The sequence below is a fragment of the Piliocolobus tephrosceles genome, chromosome 6 (assembly GCF_002776525.5).
Source record: "Piliocolobus tephrosceles isolate RC106 chromosome 6, ASM277652v3, whole genome shotgun sequence".
NCBI lineage: Eukaryota > Metazoa > Chordata > Mammalia > Primates > Cercopithecidae > Piliocolobus > Piliocolobus tephrosceles.
In genome coordinates this window covers 12,479,612-12,496,141 of record NC_045439.1, presented here as the reverse complement: position 1 = coordinate 12,496,141, position 16,530 = coordinate 12,479,612, and the positions used below count along the sequence as shown (strand labels likewise).

Here is a 16,530-nt window from a genome sequence, read left to right as displayed (position 1 = left end):
AGGAGCCTCAGTTTTCTCATCTGTTGACCAGGAATAATAGTACCTACCCCTTGGGATTACTGCAGGGCGTAAACAAAATAATGTAAGCACATTTCTCAGCTCTGTGCCTGCCACAGGGAAGCTGCTCAGCAAATGCCAGTTGCTCAGAATAGAAGGAGCTGGGCAGAGGGCTTCGTTCTGCCTCTGGCCTGAGGGAGAGCCAGTGAGCCGACCTCACCCTCTGCTGGGCTCTCAGAGGCAGGTGCCCTGGAGAGCCTGGACCCCACCAGCAAAGCCGCGTGCTCACACAAGACAAATATTTGGGTTGGAAAATAGACTCAGCCCACAAAGTGAACAGACCCTGACTCAGAGTGTCGGCGGGAGACCTGGACAGATGTTTGGAGTTAGTGAGGTCACCCTTGCCCGCTGAGCGTGCTGTCCTTCACCAGGACTCCCGGCCTGGGCTCCCAGGACCCTGCCTGTGCCCCTTTGTTCTTACGCTGGGCAGCCCAGATTTGTTCCTGGCTGCAGGGAAGGGCCTGCCTCTATGTTCCCCACTGCTTGGGCATGTGCTGAGTGCATGGATGCTTACCTGGGCAGAGTCCCATGCTGCTGACTCTCACAGGCTAAGGTGGCTGGTAGACCACAAAGCGTGTGCAGTTTGGAGTCAGATGGCAGTGGGCCAGCATCCAGGCTCGGACTGTGACCAATTAGTTAACCTCTCTGAACCTCAGTCTCTTCATCTATAAAATGGGACGAGCACACTACCTACCATATGGGGCTATGGGGAAAGCTCCATGGACCCAGTCTGGGTTCACACTTAGCAAGTCCTCAACAGATTACTACAGTTCAGCCTCCGTGTCTGGATTACCTCTGGCTTCTCTGTTGCTAGAGAGAGAAGGTTACTTCCCATGGAGAGAGAAAAGAAATCAAAGGCGTTCTTGGGGAAGATGAGGATATAATATTCTGAAACCAAAAGCAAGTCTGCCATGTCTCGGGGTCTTCTGCTACTGGGCCATCATAATGCAGGCCGTATTGTGTTATTTTCTCCCATTAAGATATTTCACAGGCAAAGAGGGCAAAGACCTGGATTCAAGTCCCAACTCTGCCACTAATTTGCTGTGTGACCTTGGACAAATCACTTTCCCATCCTGGTCCTTGAGTTCATCACCCATAAAAGGAGGAGGTGATCTAAATGTTGCCTGAGGTTCATTCTGGCCCTGAAGTGTGATGTGGTGGAAACAGAAGCGGTTGGGGTGTCAGGAGACCAAGAGTCTAGCTAGTTCTACAACTAATTTGCTATAGGACTGTAGATGAGTCACTTCCTCTCTGTGTGCCTCAGACTCCTCGTTTGTAAAATGAAAATGTTGGACTAGATTATAAATGGCAAATAGGTGATTCGTGGGCCACACCCCCATATTTGTGCTAGTGGCAGATGTCACTAGTGGATTCCGACGCTCTTCCCACTGAGCCTGGACACAGCCTTGGGATCTTTCTCAACACAGTACTCTAGAAGGAAACTCACTCCATCAGTGTGCCCACAAGATGACCCCTAACTCGCCTTCCCTTAGAGCTGACCTCTGACATCCTTCCCGTGTGCCCTTTGGGGACTCTATGACCTAGGGACCCTTGGCCACTCACCGTACTTGGCTAAGAACCTCAGGGCGTCCAGCTGCCCACTCTGGGCGGCCACGAACAAGGGGGTGATGCCGTAGGCATTCTTGGATTCCACCTTGGCTCCTCCGTTCACCAGGATCTCCATGACCTCCAGGTCATTGCGAGACACAGACTCGTGCAGAGCGGTCCAGCCGCGGTTGCAGCGGTGGTTGGTGTCTGCGTTGTGCTGCACCAGAATCTTCACCGCCTCCGCGTTCTTGCGCTCACAGGCTGTGCTCAGGGGGAAGCAGGGATGGTCAGCAGGGCCTGGCAGGAACTGGCCAGCAGAGATTGCTTTCATTCACCTGTCCATTCACTCATCCACTCATTCAGTTTTCCACTGCATGTGTATTAAGTTCCAATCTGTGCACTGAACCTGGGATAGACGACTAAAAGTAATACTGATACTAATATTAGCAAGAATACTTGTTGATTCATATATATAGTACTGGTTCTATGCCAGGTTCTGTTCTAAGCACATTTTACAGGATTAACTAATGTAATCCTCCCAAATTCCCTTAAAGGATGTAGTGATGTTATCCCCTTTCACAGATAAGGAAAGTGAGGCACAGAGAGGGTAAGTGACTTGCCCAAAGTCACACAGATACTAAGTGGCAGAACTGGAATTCAAACCCAGGTAGTCAGGCTGAAGGTCTCTGTCCCCTGGGATGTCCCAGGATGTCCCTATCATTTCCCCTTCCAATGGTACCTGCCTCAGTCTTCCACATTACCAACACTGGGAGAGTCTTTCTAGATGAGGAGTTGACAGTGTCATCGTCCTACTGAACTTCCCCCTGCTCCAGCAAAGGCTACTAATTTAGTTCAGGGTAAAATGCAGGTTGTGAGTACAGCTCTGCAAGTCTTTCCTGACCCACTCTAACCTCCTTTATAAGCCTCATCTCTCTCTAGACCCCAAACGTACCCTTGGCTCTGGCCCCAGAGTTCTCACCAGGAGCTGCAGGTGGTATTGGAGTCACCTGGGCACTTGTCCAAATTAACCAGCCCTGGAAGCTTCTCTGTGTGTCAGTGGGAGGAGGAGTGAGGAATGGGTCAGGGAGACTGGTAGCAGCAGGAGGAGGGCTGCATGTGTACTGTTTCAAACAGGACCATAGAACAAGCCTTCTACCTCTCTAAGCCTTGATTTTCTCACCTGTAAAATGGAGAGAATAAAACCTTCTCGAGTGGATGCTATGGGAGTGAGACTGTGTGTAAGGCATGAGCATGGTGCTTGACACATAGTAGGTGTGCTTGCTAGACCAGGGCCAAGCTCTGGCTGTGGGCTGCCCAGCTTCCTGGGCGCTCCCTGTGGACAGCTGAGGTTCCAGGTGACAGCCATGGTGCCCTGGCAGGCACGGATTCCAGGGAAGACACTTCCACAGTGGGTCTGCAGTGGATCCAAAGACCTACTAGTCAGTTCCTGCTGCCCAAGCTGTTCCAAGCACTGGATAGCAGACACATGGGAAATCAAGGATATCTGTAATTTTTCCAAGTACAAAGGCCTGGTCATTTTTGCAATACCCCAGCTGATTGCTTCAGCATGTAGGCATGGACAGGATGCTTTAGAATGAAGTGGTTGAGTGCAGTGTGACATCCACCTCCCTGAGTTTAAACCACTGGGGTACCCCTCACTAGCTGTGTGATCCTGGGCAACTCATTTCATGTCTCGGTGCCTTAGGTCCTCATCTGTGAAAGGGGATACTGGCAGTGCCTACCTCATATGTAGATGGACATGAGGGTTCCGTAAGAGAACAGTGCCTGGCATATACTAAACACCCGATCAATGCTAGCTGTTGTGATTATTTAGATTTTGACCCTGGTACTGCTAGGGCAGCCAACCAATGTCCGTGGATGATGTACTGAGTAAGCCAGGAGGCCTTGCTTTTCTTAAACAAATGTCCCAGAGGTACATGCTCTTGCATACCTTCATGCCTTTGCCTGTGCGGTTCCCCCTGCTTGGCCAGTGGGTAATTCCTCCTCTGAGGTTCAGCTCAGGCACCCCTCCCCTGGGTGCCCCTCCCCCATGCTCCCACAATACCCCCTGCCAAGCTCTTCACTGCTGTCTGTGTGTGGGTGCCGACTGGGCTGGGAGGGTGCACAGGTTGGACTATAGTTTTTCAGCTCCGAGCCCTTAGTGTCCCTCAGCATCCTGGCCCATGGGAGGCAGTTGGAAAATGTTGGTAAAATACATGCAGGAATGAATGATTCAGTTACATAAATTGTGAATTTGAGCAGGGCCACATTGGGGGTTATGCACTTATGGGAGCAACATTCCCTGTAGCCCACCCACCTTCTGGATTCTTCCTCAGGAAAGCCCACTCCGGGATGGGGACCTCACCTTTGTAGAGCGGTGTCTCCCGGGATTTGTTAGAGATGTCCGGCTCTGCCCCTGCCTGGAGAAGTGACAGGAGACAGTCCAGGTGGCCCCTGCACGTTGCCAAGTAAACGGCTGTTTCCTCCTGCAGGGTGCGCTGGTCGATGGTCCCTGGGTACGCTAGGGAGGGCCCACCGGGAAATTCATGTAGGAAGAAGATACTCGGCCCCGCGACACAGAGGCTTTCCAGATCGCCTCCCAATTTCAAGAACAATGTGTGACATCCTCTGAAATTTACCAACTACAGACTGCATTCATCTGGCCCTTTCACAGGGCCATTTTAGCTTCCTGGTTGTACAAGTCCATGCTCAGATGCCATGTCCTCTGAGAAGCCTTCCCTAATTGAGCCCCTCCCTCTTCGAATACTCCTGTCCTTCCCTCGAACTCACACCAGTCATTGCTGGAAACCCGCTGTTACATGCTGTAGTTTCTTGGAGTGTGGGGGACCGTTTGGGGTCTGTGCTGCTTCAGGGCAGAGGTGACACCTGCCTGCAGGAGTTGTCCTTCTGAGCCTGGCTCAGCAGGAAGACAGGGCTCAGAGAGGAGGCATGGCTGGCCCAGGGCCCCACAGCAGGTGGGGGATAGCCTTGGCCGGGTACAGGCACAGCTGCAGTATTTTTCACACCAAATCAGCCCCTGGGACATTCTGGAACAAGTTGGCAGCAGCTCTCCTAAAAGTCAGCCCTCCCTCATTCCTTTTCTAGGAATTAGGCTCTCCTGTCCTCAGAGGCCTGGAGAGGTGGCAGCAGGGGGTATCTGTCGGGGGGTGGAGACAACTCATTTCCCCTCTCCTAACTCTGTGACTAACTGACAAACGAAGGTGACAGCCTTGCCTGCCCTTCTCACCAAGGTGGTTGTGGGCAAAGAACATGAAGCCCCAGGAGCAGCAGCCCTTCCCCCAGTCCCTTTCCCACCTCTTGCCACATCCAGAGCCCAACCCTCACCTCGCTGCAGGACCTTCAGGCAGCCTAGCTGGCCATAGTATGCGGCCTCGTGCAGTGGTAGCCAGCCCTCCTTGTTGGGCTCTGCGAGATTCTTCCCTTCCTTGATCATGGTCTTCAAGGCCTCTTCATCGCCGTTCTTGATGGCCTTTATCAAGGGATCCACAGGCCTGCGAAAGCAAGGAGTGGGTCAGTCCTCAAGGTCAGGCCGAGGCCAGACCAAGGGTCCTCTCTCCCAGGGAGTGCTGGCAGTGGGGTCACTTGGTCCTCGTCCCCGCTGGTTCTAGGATGAGCACTCAGCCCCCTGCAGCCCAGTGGCTGCAAGAGGACTGGGGGACCCCTTAATCCCTGTGGCTTTCCATGGCTGCAGTGAATGTCATGCCAAGATCATTTTTACCAAGAGGATTCAGGCACACAGTGCCAGCCTCCTAAGGGGTGGCTAACCACCCACATGCCAGGCACTTGTGATAATTAAATGCTTTCCCTGAGTATAGCGCTCTAACGTTTACCAGGCATTCCCACCTCGGGGGCCCCTCTTAACCCTGAGCATCTCTTTGGGGTCTTCCGACTCCTCTCCTTGCCCCGTCACTTATTCCCACTCCCAGTACATCCAGCTGCAGAAAAAAAAAATTTACTGGAAGGATTAATAAATTCGAAGCCTTCACAATTTAAAACTTTTGAATGTCAAAAAGACTTCAGGGCTAAAGTGAAGCCGTTCCTTGCTTGGCTTGTTAAAGTCCCTTTGTTCATTCATTGCTTCCTTCCTTCCTTCATTCATTCACTGAGCTCCCTGCCCCATCCTTGGAGAGTCCATGAGAACCACGATGGCTATGGCTCTCAGATCCACTTTTGGGGAGGGTTCTGCATCAATAGTCCCATTTCCCAGATGCAGAAGGTGAGGCTGGAGGCAAGCCTCATTTCCAGCACCCCCACACCATGCTGGGCTAGGATGGGCTCGGGGGGTCTCTGCCACCAGCCCCTGCACCCTCCCAGCCACTTCCTCCAGCGTGAGCAGCACGTCTTCCTGCTCTCAGGCTCTCTGGTTATTAATAGTATCAGCGCACAGATGCCGGTGAAGCAACAGACCCAGCAAGGACGATGGGAAACTGACCAGATAAGTCCTGAAGTCCCCATCAACACCGTCACTGTCACCTTGACGAGTTCCACTTAGGAGCAGCCAGAGCAGCCCCTGTCAGCATCAGGAAAAGCCCAGTGCGGGTATGTGCCCCCCTTTTCCTGGAGGGTCTCCAATGGGACCCCAGCTGAAGTGGAAGGGAGGAGGGCTGGCTTTTCTCGTGGCCTTGGCAAGCAGGGTGCGGTGCAGTGTCGTGAGAACACTTTCAGGACCTGCCGCCCAGCTTAGGTCTCTCCAACTGTGATGCAAGAACCCTGGAGCTCTTAGCCCACACATTCACAGCTTCTCTGTGACCTCAGACAAAGTCTCCACCCTGTGGGTGGGGGAGGGTGCTGGGGGTGTCAGGCCATCAGAAAGTAATAAGCTGGACGGGACCCTAGAGGTCAGGTTGCTGTGTCCTACAGAGAAGGGAGACTCAGAGGAGCCAGCGACTCTCAGGCAGTCACGTGGGAGGTGGCAGTAGCTGAGACCGGCACTGGGTTTCCCTTTTCCAGATTGTCAACCACTCCACACACCCACCACACCAAGGAAGTGGAGGGCGGCAGGATTTGAAAAAGGCTGGGAAGGAGAAAGAAAATACTGACCAATTGCCTCCTCCCTTCTCTACAATGTAACTGAGTGAGGAAATGCAGTTCCAGTGATGGGGCCCCCTCTTTTGCTTTTGGCTGCTTCCGGGGTCACTATTCCAGCGGCACAGAGAGGGGAGGGAGGCAGAATTATTTTCTAAGGAACCCATTAGCCCTGCCCCTGGTGCCAGGCAAACAGAACCCCTGCAGCTTAGATTATTTCTGGATTTTAGCACCTGGCACTTCACAAAGAAGGACAACAAAACAAAACAAAGGCTGTGGGTGTGGGCATTTTGGATGGACCCAGACTGATGGCATGGAGGAAAGTGAGACTGGGACAAACAGAAGGGTGCAGCCAACTCATCAAGTTCAACTCCAAGCTCTTCTGGGCCTCTGGGGTGCTAAGGCCATCTTCCCAATTTCCCTCGTGCTGGGTCCCCAGTTTCAGAGCCCCATGGGGCTCCTCCAGCACTCTGGTCCCATGCTGGGGGCATCTGAGGGAGGATCACCAGCATACCTGGCTGGCAGTTCCTTGAGGACCAAAGTCTGTGGCCACCAAGCCCAGCTCAGCAGGAGCAGCTGGGCCCCAAGGGGACGCCCCTAGAAGGGGCTTGCATGGCAGGTGCCTCCATAGTGCCCTCTGCCCTCCTGGGGGCTGTGGGCCTGCTTCCCACCCTCCCTGCCATCCCCATTAGGGGAGTCGACTTGGATGGTCCTGGGGCCAGACAGGAGTCACTTACGCCAGCTGGGAGGTCTGGAACAAGCTGCTGCTGTATTTCTGCATGACCCCTTGGAACAAGCCCATCGGGGCCCGGGCTGGCGAGCTCTCAGGAGGTGCAGTGGACCTGGAGGGTGCAGAGCAGGAGTGAAAGAGGGAAAAGTACTCTGTATAGGAGAAGCGGGTCATGGCTTCAGGCAGGAACGAGGATGGAGGGAGAGCCGGGGAGAGACTGACTGACAGACAGACACAGGGCTCTGAACCAAAGCAGATGGCCGGGTCCTCTCTGTGTGCTGGACACAGCTGCTGTGTCTCTGGATTATTTTTGGCCCTTGGAGGAAGCCCTGGGAGATTTAAATGACCATATAAGACAACAATGAGGTTAACCTCACTCCACCCCCTGGTCCCCCTCCCCAGCCAACCACGAGAGAGGCAGATAGGAAGCAAGGTGACATTCTTCACCCAGGAGGATGTGAGCCATGGACGGCAGGTCGGCAGGTCCCCGGATGAAAGGGCCTCAGGCTCACCGCTGGCCAGGCAGATGCCTGCAGGGCTGGATGAGAGATTCATGGGGAAGCAGAGGATAGGGGAGCAAAGCTGAGAAACCAAGCTGTGCCTCTGCCCCCCACGCCCACCTGCCGGCCTCTCATTAGGGGATCTTGTCCCAGGGGTGGGAGCAGACGCTATAGTAACCTCTATAGTGTTACTGTAGGATGCACGAGGAAGGGTGTCAGAACCAGGGCTGCAGTCAGGCAGACACAGGTTCACATCCAGGCTCTGGCACTCCTTGGCTGTGTGACATGGGACAGGTTGACCTTCTCTGTGCCTTAGTCCCCCCATCTGCAAGGTGGCATGAAAAGAGCCTGTGCTCGATGGCCGGTGAGGCCTGAGTAAGCGAATTGTGTGAGGAGCTTAGTGGAGTGTAAGGCACAGAGGGTGTTCCACACGTGCTAACTATTCATTTTGTCATCATTTGGCCTCTATGGCCTCAGTTTTCCCACCCCACCAGGCTCTGTGAGAGTGGAAGGAGGTGGGATGGCCACTCCACAAATCTGAGTTGGCCTGAGGTTGTCGTGAAAACAGGGTATGTGGCCCCTACTGACCCCACCCCCAGTAGGTCAGGCCTGGCGCTCTCGACACCCTAGTGGCCCTGGCCTTTCACCACACTCTTCTGGAGGGGACTGGGGGGGACTCTGCTGCTAGTGACTCACAGCCTGCGGGGCATGGGGTAATTATGACCCTGAGAAGCATGCACACTCTTTCTGGCCGGGCCAGAGCCTACAGATTCTGTGGGTACCCCGGCAAGGCCAGGGTGTGGTAGAGAGGAGCAAGGGTAGCGGGAGGAGGGGAACCTGCTCACCCCTCTGCTTCACCCTCTCAGGGCTGGCTGCAGGCCTGGCTGCCTTCCTCATCCTCGCCACCGTCACTTCCTCCCGCCTTCCTTCTCCCATCCCCTGCTCCTGGCCTTCTACTGACCCACACTGGGGCACGTGCCCTCATTTATCCGCATCCATCGACCGTAGATGGGGGTGCCTTTTACAGATGAGGACACGGAGGCTGTGAGAGGGGACGTAACTGCGCAGGGTCACCTGCAGCGGGGCAGCATGGAGCAGAGGTTCAGACTGCCACTGTCTGCCCAGCTCCTGATGACACTCTGTCCTCTGAAAGCCTGGCCTCTTCCTGCCTTTTCATCCTTTCTCTAGCTCTCCGACCTCCACATTGACTGGCCCTGCGACTTTGAACAAGCCCCATCCCCTCTCCGTGCCTCAGTTTCCTTATTTGCAAAATGGAAAAGTGGGACCAGGACCAGACTGGGGGTGTCCTCACTACTTCTGTAGCGACCAACAGATCCCAGAGCCAGGGCCCCTCCTTAGCCCTAACAGCTGCTGGGTTCAGTGTCCTCTGCATTAGTGCCTGGTCCTGAGAAGGAGAGAGAGCCGGGCAGGTGGAGGCAGCCTGGGGCCAGGCTCACCTCGGTTATCTCCAGCCCTATCGTCTTGATAAGGCCCTGGGCTTCCACCTCCCAGGATCCTTGGGTCGTGGCCACCCTCATGCTTAGTGCATGCGTGGCCTCTGATTACCTGCCATTGGTAGAATGTTTTTAGCAGGATAATAAAGCACTGGGAAAAAGCCCACTGCACCGTCCTAAAGACCTGTCTCTGCATAGTAATAGCAGCAGCAGTGGTGGCCGGGATGTTGAGGCTGATGGACGTGGAGGGAGATGGTGATGATGACAATTTCTGACAACTGTGCAGGGCAAATGTTCACGAAGGCATACTGAGCCTCTCCTCATTTCCATCCTCCTGCCACCATTGATGGAAGAGTGGGTGTGCTGTTCCCCTTTTGCAGATGAGGAAACAGACAAACTGAGTTGCATTCAACAAAGATTTCCCAGCTCTGGCTCAGTCCCAGAGCCCAGCTCTGCGTAGCCATGCAGCTCATTAAGATATATCTTTCTGTGGATCCTGAGGATGTTTGGAAGCCAGCAGGGAGGGAGACAAGGCCACACACAGCCATAGAGTCACGGAGGACAGGGTGAGATCGAGGCAGAAGGGCTCATTCTGGGAGCACTGAGATTGGGGTGCGTCCACTGGCTTTGGGGCTGGCGACTGCTCAGAGTTACTGAGCTGTGAGTCTCAGGGCTGGATGGGGAGCCAGAGCCCCTGGCTGGGTTTCATGCGCTTGCCAATCGAGGCTGGAGGCCCCATTTCGCCTCGGGTCCCAAGCAGGGGAATTACCAACAGAGCAAACCTCCTGGGCTGAGTCATCAGAGGCGAGATGAGCCTGGCCTCGGCAGGATGTGGGTACAGGTCATGCCCTGGAAGAGCCCCAGGTAGGGCCTCTGTCCTTTGCGTGTCACTGGGCAGGTTCTGGGGAGAGTGTGTCACCATCACCTGACCCTGGAGTCCAGCTTGTCATGAATTCAGACACAGTCAGGCTCAGTGAGAGCAGAGAATGGACTGGGAGGACAGTGCTCCTAGTTGCCAGGTGAGTCAACGGATGGCTGCTCTGTCTGAGTTAGTAAGAAGCCCAGGTCAGCCTCAGGGAGGCAGCGATTGGGCTGGGCCTGGCTGAATGCAGGGGCAAGTAGGCACCTTAATAGAGGAGGAAGCTAACAAAATCGAGATTCCACCACACACCCGCCACCAGGCCACAAGTCCACCCCACACCCGCCACTGTGCCATGAGTCTACCCCACACCCACCCCATGTCATAAGTCCACCCCACGCCCGCCACTGTGCCATGAGAGTCCACCCCATGCCTGCCACTGTGCCAAGCCCTCTGTTCTCTCACCAGAGCCTCACGGCAACCCACATCAAGCCCAGATATCAAGAGTATGATGCCTAGCACACAGGCACTGGATACATTTAAGTAAATAAAACAAACAAAAGTCTTTGAAGGATTAAAACCCCATATGGCAATCTTGGTATTGTGTGTTTGTGGACTAAGATCTCATACTCCTGGAGAGCCAGTTCCCTGCCCTCTTAGGTAGACAGAAGAGCTCATAGCATGTAACTAACCCCCACCCTGGTTCCTGCACGGTCTCTGGAATCGGCCTCCCACCCATGAGGTTTCTGTTTTTCCCTCACCCACCAGCCAGTCCATCCTTTCTGGGCTGACCAGTAAAGAATCGCATGTGGAGGAGAACATAAATTCCAAGCTGCCGTGACTCTGCCTTCCTATCCATAGTTGCGATTCATTGAGCACTTGTTATAACAGGCACATTGCGCCAAGCATCTCATTTAACTCCCCAGTCCACTTGGTGAAGGAGATGTAATTGGCTTCCTTTGCAAATGAGGGAACTGAGGCTCAAAGAGGCTTGCTTCCTCTAGTCTGCTTGACGAACTCCTATTCATCCTGCAAAGCCTACTTCCTTGACTAAGTGAATTGACCTTTTGTAGTGTCCCTCTGTAACTCAGCAAGCTGTGCTCTCCCTGCTGTGTTATCAGGTAGTCCTGGGCCTTCACCCTCATTAGGCTGTGATCTTAGGAAGAGCAGGGCCCAGCCCTGATTCACAATTTGGCATATCATAAGTGCACAGTAAGTGTGGGTAGCTTGATTTGGATTGTTTGAAGCTGTGCACACATCAGCCTCAGCCAGTTCCTGCTTCATGTTTTCTTCATTTGTCTTCTCAGAAATGCATCTTAAATAAAATGCGGAAGTTTAAAGATTATGAAGACCCAGCTTGCTGGACTCACTCTGACTGGTCCATTCATGGAAACCTTGGGCTCTGCACTTCATGGGTTCAAGGACACCACTTCTCCATGGAACAGGAAGCTAGGTCTGTCTCTTCGGGCTCCCTTAGGGGACCAAAGCTTGGCAAATGATCCTCATTTGATTCTCATCAAATTCTGTCCCTTACATTGAGGTGGGACAGAAGCAAATTGGGAAATGGTTTTCAACAGAATTCTGTTTTCTTTGGGGTACTGATCTGACTTTCATTTCTAAGATCCCAAAGACTCAGTGGACTCCATTTTGGCCACAATATAATAATGACCAATTACATTGCCAGAGCATTTTATTGGTTTCAAAGGTACTTATTTGTTTAAAAATGTTTATTAGGTAGCCACAGTGATCCAGGCTCTAAGCTGGGCTCTGGAGATTAAAAAATAAACAAATAAATAAACAATATCAGCTCAGCTCTCTGTCCCCAAGGAGGTCACAGTCTAGTTGGGAACACTCTCAGGAGGGCGTCCCAGGAAGACCCGAGAAACTTGTCTGTGAAGCAGAGGCAGTCATGAGGTTGGTGCTGGAGCACTCCGACAGGGCTGTGGAGGTCAATACCAGCTGCAAGATGTGGGAAGGCTCCAACACCCGCCTCATCGTATTTGCTTTTCACAGAAATACTGCAAGGGGAGCACAGCACATTTTCGCTGTTGCTATTTTAGAGATGAGGCCATTGGGGCTCAGATAGGGCTAGCAACTCACCTAAGGTTGCACAGCCAGTGATAGAGGAAGAATTTGAATCTCTAGACCTACTTCTCTTTCCACTCTGCTGCCTTTTCATCTATTCCTTTACTCACCCATTCACTCGTTCACAGAGAGCCATGTGGTGCCTGCCACAGGTCAGACACAGCACTTCACTGGAAGCATAGGTCAATGGCAGAAGCAGACAAATAAATAAGAATTGTAAGTCAAGGTCAGGGCACAAGGAAACAACCACGAGAGCGCGTAAGAGGTGAAAAACCAGTTGGCCTGGGACAGTGGTCAGGGCAGGACTGGCTGAGGAGGTGACGCTTAATCTCAGACCCAAAGATGAGAAGAAGCTGCCATGTGGATTGCCTGGGGACAAGGGTGACATCCTGTTGCTAAACTTGCTGTGGATTTATTTGGACAGATAAAAGTGAACAAGGACCGTCTCGGGTCCTGCACCCACAGTAATGCGTGTCTGGGTGTGACGGCACAAGTGCGTGTGTGCCGTGTGAATGTGGGGACCCTGGGCCTCTGTGAGTAGGAGACGGACATAATGAGGTCAAAACCTCACCTCAAGGTGGGGTAGGGGAAGGAAACAGAGGCCTTCACAGCATCAGCAGAGCCTGGCGAAGTGTCTGAACTTCAGAGTGGGACAGATTTTGGTTCCATGCCTGGCCCTGCTGTGGGCATGTTTTGTCGTCTGTAAAATGAACACAGAAGCATCCACTTTGGGTGGCTTTTGTAAACATTAACTGAATGAATGTGTGGCAGGCACATGGGAGGTGCTCAATGTGCATTTGTGGGGAGGAGAATTGCATTAAACATTCTATCTAAGGGCTTTTTCTTCCCACCAGGACCCAAGCCCAGCCTCCTTCCAGAAGCGAAGGTGCAGAACCGAACCTAGGAGGTTTCAGGTCACTCTTAGAGTAAGAAAATGCAGGTTGACCCTCCTCTGCTATATTGCTTGTAGGGCTGGACCTCAGATGAGGGCTGCTTGACCTGGGAGAAATGGTCTCAGTTCTCCAGGGGAGCTTTTTCCGCAGGAAGTTGAATAAATGTTCATGGTCCACTGTGGGCCTCCATTTCCTTACCCACCAGATGAAGGCAGAGTCGGGGTCTGGAGGCCAAGGGCCCACTTTGTTCTAATGTTTCCAAGCATCCCTGGGACTCCTGAGAGGGCTCTTATGCTGGGGAGAAGGCTGTAGACACCTGGGGGGACGTGCTGGCTTCATGCAGCATGCCCTATCTTTATCTGACCCCCTCCTGAGAAAGAGGAACTTGTGGTCTGTCTTTGGCTGAACCAGCCAGAACAGGAACCAGGGCTACCTTGAGCACAAGCCAAGATGAACCCAGTCCTTGGCTTCAAGTTTCTGTTTTTCAGATTGGGTTTCAGAATGGAACACCCTCGGGGGCAGCTTAGTAACCTGGAGTCTTCGTACTCTTTCCAGCTGCCCACCTTCCCTTTTAAAAGGGGCTCCTCAGCTCTGGGCCTCTGCCCAGCCAGCCTGACAGAGATGATCCAGCCTTGGTAAGGGCAAAGTCACTTAGGGGATAGGGCTGAGATGCACCATCACCCACCTTCATCCCCTGTCAACTGTGACTGCGCATCGGAAAAAGTGTTTATTGTTGTTGTTATTTGAGAAGGAAGCTGAGGTTTTGAGAGGTTAAGTGACTTGCCTGAGGTCACACAGGGAGCCAGCTGGCTGCTGTACACAATGAGATTTGTGGCCCATCAACACAATTGTCACAGCAATTCCCATGCCCTGCCATTCATGCCCAAACACACTTGACCTTGGCTGGGGGTGGTGGGGAGCAAAAGCAATTTTATGGCTTATATAGGTCTCTTCCAAATGCATTTTAAGATCAGTCACCACTCTGCTTCATCATCTCTCTAGCTCCCACCTCCTACAAAGAAGGTGTCTTCTAGATCTGCACCGTCTGATAACGTAGTCACTGGCCACGTGTGGCTGGGGAGCGCTTGAAATGTGGTGGGTCTGAATCAAGATGCGCTGAGAGTGTAAAATACACACTGGATTTCAAAGACTTGTTGGACAAAAAGAAATGGTAACAATCTCATTCATAATTTTATATTGATGGAAATACAAATATATTGGTGGAAATGGTGATATTTCAGATGTGAAATATCAATGAAAATTAATTTCACCTGTTTCTCTTTACTTTTTAATTGTAACTACTGGAACCTTTAAAATTGTATCCATGCATTGCAGTTGTGGCTGGTGTCATATTTGCATGGCGCTACTTTAGAAAGTCCTGTGACTGAGAGGATGAAGTGGTGCTGAGAGGGGGAGCCAGAAGGAGACAGGATGTGGGCAGACATCCCTTGCTCACCAGACATGTTTTTCAAGGGAGGCTGCATTGCAAGATAGGGAGCCAGGCAGCTCCGATCTCTGCAGCGTTATCTACTGGCTATGTGATCTTGGGCCTGTTTTTCAGCCCTAAGCTTCAGTTTCCACTTCTAAATGGGTCTATAATCCAGAGCCCACTGAGAGGGTCCTTAAGCGGATGAAAGGAGGCAGAATGTGTATAGCACCCACTGCAGTACCTGGCACAGCCAGAGCTCAGTAAGTTCAGATAACAAATGTAAATCAGAAAGGTGCAAAAGGCAACCTAGAGACCAGGATACCTTGGTTTTGGATTAACAGCATTCGGGATCTGCAGTCTGTGGATGTCCTGGATGGCCCCACTCCCCTCATTAGCCTCGCCTTGCTCACCTGGTCCACGGGTAGAAATGGGCAGGTTGGCGGTTGGCACATGCAGACACGGTGGCCTCAGCAGTGGTTGGGCCCCTTGTCTTGTCCGCTAGGCTCTGCTCGATGGCCATCTGCACCAGTTCCTCCTCGCTCAGGCTGCTGTACAGGCTGTACTCCTCCTGCCCAATGGTACACTGGCTGCCCCGAGTGCTGATCTGCGTGGCCATCCTCCTCCACCTCTCACCCTGGCCTCCAGAACAGACACCCAGTGGGGAGGAGGGAACAGCAAATCAGAAAACCCTGTGAGGAAACCAAAACCATCCTGGTCATGAACGGTTTTGCAGGATAGCTATGTTTACCCACAGGAAAGGGTGTGCATTTCACTGACAATAACACATTCATTTTAAAATTCATTCATTTGGTCACATGACCCACCCAACCACTTATCCATCAATATATCCATCCATCCACTCATTTCTTCATTTACCCACCAGCCCATCTCACCATCCATCCATTTATTCATCCTCCCATACATCCGTCTACCCACCGACCTATATATTATCTACCTTCCCATCCATCTACCCCTCTATCCATATATTCAACTATCCAACCACCCATTCAACTGCCCTCCATCTATCCTCCTATCCATCCATCTCTCTACTCATCTGACCATTTATCTGTCATTCTCTCATCATCACTAAGCATCATTTATCCATCCATTCATCTTTCTATCCATCCAACCATCTATCCAACTGTCCTCCCATCCCTCCATTATCCTGTCTATCCACCCAGCCATCCATTTATTCATGCATCATCACATCCACCCACCATACATTCATCCAGCCAATCATCCACTCATCCATTGTTTATTCTTCCATTCCAGATAACCTATCTATCCATGTATTTATGCATACATTAACTAAAAGGTCACTTGTCGAGCACCCACTCTGTGTCAGGCACTCTTCTAAGCACTGAGGATACAACGATGATTCCAACAGACAAAAATCCTTGCCCTCATGGAGCTTACTCAGGATTGCATACCAGTTACCAAGAGCATAGATCCTGGCATTTTTCCATTTCTTTTCACTGTGGCCAGCCTGAGAATACCAGAGATGAATCAAACACAGACCCATTACTTGAAATCACACGATCTAGTTAAAATCAGTCATTAAAATAATGTTCCATGTTAATTCCAGTAACTCTTTTCTTAAAAATGCCTCAAAGAGTAATGGACTCCAGTTAGGTGCCAACTGCTTTAAGAAAATGAAGTGGAATCAACTAAGCTTGATTTTTGTTCCGGCTGGCTGACTCACACTGTGTGGGTCAATGGTTCTTGGTCCTGGTTGAATGTTGAATCACATGGCCCTCTAAAAAATACCCTGAATACCAGTGCATTACTTTGATTTGTTCAGCAAATATTCACTCCCTTTCCCTAGAGGCAGATCTTTCCCCACCCTTCCCTATTGATATGGACCTCAAGTTTGCATGATTTGCCTTGGCCTATGAGTGCTGATGGACATGCGTCAAGAAGACACATGAC

At 52.0% G+C, this 16,530-nt stretch overlaps 1 protein-coding gene and 1 long non-coding RNA gene across 6 annotated transcripts in view; one reads left to right on the top strand and one right to left on the bottom strand.

Annotated features, from left to right (window-relative positions):
* The window catches only part of ASB2 (ankyrin repeat and SOCS box containing 2), a 30,542-nt gene extending 15,254 nt beyond the window's left edge, over window positions 1-15,288 (bottom strand). The window contains exons 1-5 of one of the 4 annotated variants that reach the window (XM_023205533.2): window positions 15,012-15,288; window positions 7,389-7,493; window positions 4,951-5,117; window positions 3,971-4,126; window positions 1,621-1,866 (exon numbers count right to left, since the gene is read on the bottom strand). In XM_023205533.2, coding sequence (XP_023061301.1) covers window positions 1,621-1,866; window positions 3,971-4,126; window positions 4,951-5,117; window positions 7,389-7,493; window positions 15,012-15,217 — 880 coding nt within the window. In that variant the 5' untranslated portion in view covers window positions 15,218-15,288. Of the gene's footprint in view, window positions 1-1,620; window positions 1,867-3,970; window positions 4,127-4,950; window positions 5,118-6,058; window positions 6,312-7,388; window positions 8,056-15,011 lie in introns of those variants that run through there. The other 3 variants (XM_023205536.1, XM_023205535.1, XM_023205537.2) reach the window with 3 other exon arrangements.
* LOC111538252 lies at window positions 6,010-14,579 on the top strand. 2 transcript variants are annotated; one of them, XR_002730277.1, is made up of 4 exons: window positions 6,010-6,165; window positions 11,502-11,647; window positions 13,134-13,205; window positions 14,175-14,579. It is a non-coding gene; the product is annotated as an uncharacterized LOC111538252 (long non-coding RNA). The 2 variants fall into 2 exon arrangements; XR_004228982.1 differs by having other exon boundaries at window positions 13,134-14,579.
* Window positions 15,289-16,530: the final 1,242 nt, after the last annotated feature.